The sequence below is a fragment of the Oryzias melastigma genome, linkage group LG20, assembly GCF_002922805.2.
Source record: "Oryzias melastigma strain HK-1 linkage group LG20, ASM292280v2, whole genome shotgun sequence".
Taxonomy (NCBI): domain Eukaryota; kingdom Metazoa; phylum Chordata; class Actinopteri; order Beloniformes; family Adrianichthyidae; genus Oryzias; species Oryzias melastigma.
In genome coordinates, this window is record NC_050531.1 from 4,783,398 (window position 1) to 4,792,052 (window position 8,655).

General features: G+C 39.4%; 1 protein-coding gene across 1 annotated transcript in view; it reads right to left on the minus strand.

Annotated features, from left to right (window-relative positions):
* Positions 1-8,655, minus strand: part of tmx3b (thioredoxin related transmembrane protein 3b) — a 56,168-nt gene that overhangs the window by 41,935 nt on the left and 5,578 nt on the right. The window contains exons 6-9 of the mRNA XM_024280412.2: positions 5,564-5,644; positions 5,127-5,226; positions 4,978-5,055; positions 4,798-4,864 (exon numbers count right to left, since the gene is read on the minus strand). Of these exons, the coding sequence (XP_024136180.1) occupies positions 4,798-4,864; positions 4,978-5,055; positions 5,127-5,226; positions 5,564-5,644 (326 nt within the window). The remainder of the gene's footprint in view (positions 1-4,797; positions 4,865-4,977; positions 5,056-5,126; positions 5,227-5,563; positions 5,645-8,655) is intronic.

An 8,655-nucleotide genomic window follows, 5' to 3' on the forward strand; every position in this document is an offset into this window, starting at 1 on the left:
GCGTGCGGTATCACGTCCCAAGGGTAGTGGACCCTTGATTTTACAACCAGCCAGCATTTCAAAAATCGACGAGTTGGGGAAACCTAAACCGTCAAAAAGTGACGTGGAGAGGTCCTTAACCAAACGTCCATATGTGACGACTTGGAGGTGAGAATGTGTTAGATACCAAGAGCTGTGAAAGAAAAAACTGGAGGAAAATTCACTAGATTTGAACCGCTTTCACATTTGACACTCTTACAACTGCACACTAGTATCGGATCACGACAGTCCGGTGTGAACACCACACACATGAACACTCCTACAAAATCAGATCCATGTAGGAGACTCATGTTTGCAGTAAAAAGATGCAGTTTCATGAAACGAGAGCTAGAACTGAGACACCGACCGCCAAAACAGCACAAGAGTAACTCTTAAGAGGGAATTATTTTTAAGAAACCTGTTTGCACACAGGTGTGCTTGTAAACGAAGCAGCAACAGGTGAGTATCCACCAAACGCCGCTGTTAAATGAGTCTGTTTTCATTCAACACAAACATGTCAGACAGGATCTTTATCTTCAAACACGCAGTGATCAAAACTGCTCCGAGCTTAAGGCACAACAACAGAGCGGACCTGCAGTCGTACCCCAACCAAACAGAAGATTAGGGTAATTAAATATGTATGAGCCGTTCTGCAGGACTACATTCTAATGCTTCACTTCAAAAGGGACGCCGCCGTTTGTGATGCGCGCCGCAGCTATCAAAGCCCAACAACAATATGTCGAATATAACTTTACACAAAGCGAGAGGTTGCGTTTGGGCAGAGTGGCTCCGCTCAGCGGGGGCTCTTCCTGAGAAACAAAACACAACAGCAGCAGGAGAGCAGTCGATGTCTAATGACTATTTTGAATCTGCATCTTCTGGAGCCACATGACAAAAAAAATTACACAAGCGTCAGGGGAAGAGCGGGATGAAAGACATTTGCATCTTCTGGGAAGTGTCACCCATTTAAAGCCTGCAGATTAAAACAAAACTCGCCTGCAAAAAAAATAGAATACGCAAGTCCTGCAATATAATATCCCCGCACGCGCTGGCTGCCTATGCAAATATCTCTCGGAGGTTTAGCCAAATAACATTTGATAAAAAGTTTTAGACAGATCGTCATGCAAAGGGAGGGTAATAGAAACCCGCATCAGGTGGCCTCGACTCATTTATTTTCAGCTTGTGCAATTTCAGGGAGGCCAGTCTGCAGAGAGATGTGATGATTAGAAACAAGGAAAGGGACGGGAAACTGCATTTTGTGATTCAGGGAGGCGGAGAAGCATCCTGTCACTGTAAGTAATACTTCACGCCACATGTGTCAGGGTCAAGGGCCAGGGGCCGGATACGGCCCTCCGGTTAATTCTACCCAGATCATTTTTTTATATTTTTATTAACGGCCCGATGTCATCTTGCTCTTATTTCTTGTATAATTTTGACAAAAGATATTTTTATGGAGAGTAAAATATTGAAGGTTATTTAAGGTTTAAGTTGATTTATTCTGGAATAATATTCCTGCCGTTTTATTGTTCATAATTATGTTAAAAAGTTACGGTTTTAAAGTTTTAAAAATTGGCATTCTGCTTTTTGGACAATTTTGGTATTTACTAAGATTTTTGGGGGCTATTTTTGGATTTTAGCTAATGTTTCAGCTACATGCTAGCTGTTTAAGCTAATTTAGCCTTTTTTTCATTTTTTTGGTCAATTTTGGTGTTTAGCTAATTTTTCAGCTACAAGCTAGCTGTTTTGGCTAAATTTTGTTTTTTTATTTGTTTGTTTTTGGGCTGTTTTGGAGCTAAGCTAATATTTCAGCTACATGCCAGCTGTTTGGCTAATTAAGGTTTTCTTCAGTTTTTCAGGCAACATTTGAGTTTAGCTAGTATTTCAGCTACATGATAGCTGTTTTGACTAATTTAGGCTTTTTTTCCTTTTTTGGCAATTTTTGTGTTTAGCTAGTATTTCAGCTACATGCTAGCTTTTTAGTCTAAATTAGGATTTTTTTTTAGGCTGGTTTGGGGTTAAGCTAATATTTCAGCTACATGCTAGCTGTTTTGGCTAATTCAGGCTTTTTTTTAAGATTTTTGGACTGTTTGGAGTTTAGCTAATATTTCAGCTACATGCCAGCTGTTTTGACTAATTTAGGCTTTTTTCAGTTTTCAGGCTATTTTGGAGTCTAGCTAATATTTCAGCTACATGCTAGCTGTTTTGGCTAATTCAGGCTTTTTTATAAGTTTTGTAGCCTGTTTTTGAGTTAGACTTATATTTACACGCTAGTTTTGGCTAATTTAGGCTTTCTTCAGTTTTTTAGGCTAGTTTGAAGCTAAGCTATTTTTTCAGTTAAATGCTAGCTGTTTTGACTAACTTAAGTCTTTTTTGTTTTGTTTTTTTAGGCTAATTTGGCATTTATCTAACATTTTAGCTGGCTATCAGCTTCGGCATTTTCCGCTTTCAGCTTTAGCACTTTTAGCTATCAATTTCAGCATCTTCAGCTATCAGCGCTATCATCTTCAGAGGCCAAATTCAGCTTACAGCATTCACACTAGCATTATCACAGGTAATGCTATATATCTAGTTCATAATTATGTTAAAAAGTTACAGTTTTAAAGTTTTAAAAATGTAGTGTTCAATAAATGTTTATCCTGTTCGGCCCGTGACCTAAGGTGTTTTAGATTTAGGCCACTTGTGCGATTGAGTTTGACACCTCTGCTTTAGGCAGAAATAAATACAGTTTGATTCTCACAGTCTACACTTTCTATGAAGGGAAAGGTCGATGCACCAACCATGGCGACGCGCGACACCCTTCAGATCAGGGTCGTGGAGGAATCTGCCGCCAGTGGGGTTTTCATCATCAACGTCCGGTGCGGTGAGCCTCTGCTGCTGCATTTCTGGATCAGGAAGCCCGCTTTCCGTAACGGCCAGGTGGAGCAGACGCACGTGACCCCGAGGACGGCGGCCGAGGTGACGTTCGTCCTGCGGGTGACCCACCGCGCACCTAACCTCCCGAACTGCCACTACTGGAGTCCGTTCGTGCTGACGCTGTGCCTGGACGCCCTGTTCTACAGCTTTCGCCTCCCGGCTCAGATTCAGTGCGGACTCCACATACAAGAGATCCTCCGGGAGCGAGGAGAACTCACACTGACGCGCTGAAAGCTGAGCAAGATTATACCAGCTGAATGGTACACCTTTACTGCTTCTGTTTGGACTCTGATTCCAGCTCATCAGAGGGAACTGGGGCTTAACCCTTTGTAACCACTCACTTTTTGTCTACTTTTGAATTTACTTCTTTATTTTCAATTTGACAGACTATCTACATGCTTATTTGGAGTTATTTTAATCGACACAACCTCATCTATGTAACAAGCTCCTTATTCCGTCATTTTTTCATGCTATATTCCCACACTAGACATAATATCATGCAAAAAAAGAAAATTCCGTCTGGAAAATGGGGATTCATTTTGTTGTAGAAACCCCAAAAATGTTTAACGAACTGTTCTTACAACATAGAATGAAAGTTTTAGGTGTCATTTTACAAAAACAACAAGAATAAATTATGTCAACAAACTAATCAACATGTTTTTGAATGGAAATGCAAAAAAACTTCAGGTGAAATTCAGATTCGTGCCACACCTCACAGCTCTATGACGTGATCTTTTTTATGTGGCTTTAGTCTGTCTGTGTGGATTCAGCAATCCCAGGCAGCCCAAAGAGCATTGCTGTCCACTTGATATTTTTTTGAAATTCTATTTTTTTTCCAGCTTTTCCTTTTTTTCTCATAAACTTTCTTTATTGTGGTTGTGAAAAATGATAAAAAGGTTTTTGGGAGAAGTTTGATCCAGCTGGATTTCGGTTCGGCTCGGCTGGAATCTGCTCACAGGTGGGGGCGTGTCTGTCCACTCTGAACTCTTGAACGGCTGCGGGCGGGATTTTCATGGAGAACTGCGGAGTTTCCGCAATTTGTAGACAACGCCGATGCTCGTTTTAAAAAATTCATGTTGATTCCCATTCCAAAATAAAATAATCACTGGTTTCCTCATTGCTGGATTACTAATAGACAGATTTGTTAGGCTCCGCCCACCACAACCGGAGAGCTGCTCTGCATTACAGCCGTCAGATCGAAGTTTGTCTTCCGCCTTAATTATTAAAGTAAAAGATCGCTTTTGTTCAAAAACTACAAATAAGTTCCATATTATCTCTTTATTTCAATAAAATTTCCAATTACAGAATATAAATAAAATGTTTTGGTTTATTTTAGAACGAGTTTGATCATTTTCTCATTTCTCTTCCTAAAAGTTTCTTCAAGTTAAATTTAAGACTTTTTTTTTTATTTTACTTTCCACTAATGTCAGGTTTATCCATGAATTACCCTAAAATGTCAAATTTCAAAAACAATATGGCTAAAACAGAAGGATGTTGTTTGGAAATGAACATCGACTTTGACTTAAACACTGAGATCCACTCAGTTGTTGGCACGTAAAGATAAAACAAACTCAGCACAAGTTTCTTTTTTTGATCCGTGGTTTCTCACGCCCACTCAGGACAGCAGTCCGTGCACCGAGGTCTGCTATGTAGAGCCCAGCGACCACAACATCACTGAACCCACCACACACATATAATCGCGGCAGAACCCCGGGAGCTTTATGATGGGCCAGCACACAGAGTCGAGTCGGTGCGGTGGGGAAGATGAGAGGAGAGCAGCGGGAACAGAAAGCTGAAGAAACATGGTTCGAGTTTCCAAAAGATGAGAAGAGAAGGAGGAGCTTAAGAAAAGGGCAAAGTACTCACCATCGTAGGTAAAATAACCTCCATCCTTAAAGACCACAACCGCAGGAAGCTCTGGCATAGAGATGGACTGAAAAAGTAATAATTATCATTATTCTGTTAGCAAGAAAACAAAATATCTCACATTTTTATTTACACTTGACCACATAAATAACTATTTAAAAGGTATTTGAAAGTTTGTACCTCCGGCACGGCGTCTTCTGAAGCTGAGAAGAAGTACGTATAGACGATGAGCTCAGAGGCCGCATCGTTGTATTTCTCCTGCAACACCGGAGAATATTTCAACGCTTTCATCAAACCTTTTCACACTTTCTGAGACAAACGGCGCTTACTTTAAGTGGAGACTCCCCGCCGACATACACGAAGAGGACGTCGTGGCGTTTCATCATGTGCTCAAACATCTGCGTGCTGGGAAGCGCCCGGACGGCCGGCCTGCACAAACCAGAGATCACTGATGCATCCTCCAGTCAAAGCTCCGGTTTCTGAGGCAACAGCACCACCTGGTGGAGAACCGAGACCCTGCAGCCCCAGATGAAACTGGGGGCCAAGCTTTTGATCAAGCCCACTGTCACGGATCAAGCCCGATTCCCCCTCAAGGAGGGGAAGCCGTCAGGCTCAGGCGGTGCAGAGGTTTAAAGTGGAGCATTGAGCTATGAAACAAACATGGCCTGGAATGATAAGCCAGCTTGGACAGCTCTCATTAGTGCAGCACATTTCCCTTTGAAACGAGGAAAGTCGTGCTCAGTTTTGTTTGAAGCTTTCGACTTACCCCGCCACCCTGTTGGCAAACTCCACGATATCGTCTTTCGTTCTCGGTCCTTTGTAATTGTATGCAAGATCTGCCTTTAGCCTAAAAAGGAAAGACAAAAGTGAAAACTCATCAATTGTTTTTGCTCTACTGATGACAAGCAAATATTTGCATAAATGCAGAGTTTTTTATTAGCATCAAAAAGGTTGCTGCAAAACGGTGTTTGATTTACAGCCAATTTCAGAAGTGGCATTTGTATTTGTAATCTGCAGCAAAGAGCAGGCATCTTAAGGTCAAAGAGGCTCTCGGTGAAAGTTAAAAAGGCCCCGACAACCAAAGTAATCCATCAGACGGAGCACAGAAAGATTAGGACGGGAAAAATCAATGTGTGGGTTCAGAGACACTAAAGGAACAAAATGAAACTGCTAACCTGACATTCAAATGCTTGGGTGACAACAGAGAGTCTTTAATGTGGTAAGTCATCATTTTCAGCCATGAAAACAGCTTTTTTTCAAGGAAATAGTGTTTATATCCAGATTTGATCTGAATGAAAACCTTCGGCTGAAAAAGTATAGAACTAAAATCTATAAAAGATACAGAAATGTTTGGTGAAAAGTTGAAACCACAACAATTGTGAAAAATAGATGAAAAAATTGAGATAAATTGGGGCAATTGCTATTGGAAATAAAAAAAAAAAAATAGTGGTGTTTGGCCAAAAAAAAATGTAAAATGTTCGAAACTTTTTGTTATTCTAAAATAAACTTAATTGTTTTCATCTTCGAATGCTGTTTTATAGATTTAAAAAACTCAAAATTTCACTTTCAAAACTTTTTTTTTCAGTTTCAACTCTTTTTTTTTGTGTTTCGTATACACCGTGAACTGAAGTTAACACCCTCATTGATTTTGATTGGTCCTTTGTGTTAGCCCCGCCCACACACGCCACAACATGGCCAAAAGTTTTGAAACTGAAACTTTCTGATTCGAAAACAAAAAAATAAGAGTGAAAACTGAAGAACAAGTTTAGAAAATAAAATTTTGAAACCTAAAAAAAAATTACATTTGAAACTGGAGCCCAACAATGGTACGGTTCGGTCCAGCTTAATGGGTCGATTTTATAACGGAAATGCTCAAAAACTGAAGTGGACCAGACCGAACCGATCAGTGGAAAAGAGACTTAAGTTGACATTTATTACATCATGTTTCTTCTCCTTTTAAGGAATTATTGATTTGAGTTGATCAAAAAATGGCAACTATAAGATGATAATCCACACTTTGTTGAGCATTATCCCACTTGTAACATTGCCACCTACAAAATAAATAAAAATTCAATCGACTTTAGTACTTCATTCTTCTTATTTTCTTCGGTTTAGATAATTTTTTTTTTTAAAAAGCGAACTATTTGATAAGCAGTTGTCATGGTAACCCAACAACCCAGCAGCCAATCAGAATCGAATATTCACCCAAACCCTAGTAGAAATTGGCTTCTTTCAGGTCTGCATGTCACTGTCTTTATATTATTGGAGTAATATTGTAAATATAAAAGTGTTCAGAGTTCTGCTCATCTTTCTGTGATGTGTTTTATGCACGAAAATTACACTCTTTGGATATCTGAGTTAAAACTTTATACAATAAAAAATTTTGGACACTAAAAATGAAAGAAACATTTTCTCAGGCCCGTTTTTGTTCAAAACCCGCATGATGTCATAAAAAAAATGTACTAAGTAAAATATCATTATGAACCGTGATTAATCACGATTTTATCGCAATTTATCGTGATTATCACGATTAATTGTGATTATTGGGATTAATTGCAATTTTTTCATCATGATTAATCACGATTTTATCGTGAATCGCGATTAATCTCGATTAATTGTGATTAATCTCGATTAATTGTGATTATTGGGATTAATTGCAATTTTTTCATCATAATTAATCACGATTCTATCGTGATATCGCAATAAATTGTGATTAATTGCGATTAATTGTGATTATTGCGATTAATTGCAATGTTTTTCATCGTAATTAATCACAACCCAAAAATGTGATTAATCGGATTATGTTTTTTCACCCATTGACAGAACTAATAATATTACATATTTTTTGGGGAAAAAAACTGATATATTCTTGGAAAAACAGTTGTTGAGTCACCTGAGGAGCATAATGATGAACCTGCTGCAATCCAAAGATGCTCTTTTGCTGTAAAGGTCAACTTAATCTAACCCAAAGCATCTCTGATGAAGAAAAACATTAAAAAAAGGAGATTCTAATAACTTTTTCTCAAGAGCTTTTTCCAGTTAATCTGCCCGTGTCACGTTGCTCCAACAAGCAGGGTGCATTAACGATTGCTAAGGTTACAGCAGCCCGCAGAGTTTAATGAACTCAAGGGGAAACCAACTCTAAATCACGCCGTCCTCTGTCATCAAGGGAGATCGCTCATGTTTCATCACTCGCCGTGATCTTGTGGCAGTTTCCCAAATGAGCTTGATGAAACCGAACGGGGAGCCCATTACCGGGACCTGCTGATAAATGGTTCCCTTTCAGATATGTGAGGAAACCTCTTCTCATTTATCCCGTGTCAACATGAGCTCCGCTATCAAGCAGCTGGTGTCTGCCTAAAGTCATGCCTTTTGATATGCGACGTGGAGAACACCAGCCAAAAAAGCAGCAGGAAATGTCACGTTAACTATAGGGGGATCTCTAGAGATTCTGTTAAAGATCTTTAAAAAATAAAAAGAGTCATTATAAAGGAGAATAAAAGCTCAACTGAGGAGCTACATTTACTACCATGTATCCCCAGAAGATTTTAATAGCCAAATGTAATCAAACCGGAGTTCAAAACGTGTGAAAGAAATCAGTCGGTTATCAATGCCTTGAGGGAAAAACGCAACAACACCTGATTCCCTGAGGAATGGAGAGTGTTCTCTAAGAGCATCTCCACAGACCGAGCCATGAGGGAGAAAACAAAACACAGGACGCAAACGAAGATGCTGCTCAAGTAAGGGATGCAAGAGGACTCGGAAGGTAAATCATCCTGAAGCGCCGCCGAAAAGTAAACAATTAAATTATCCTCTACCTTATTGTGAAATTAGATTTTTTTTTTAAATCACAAAGAA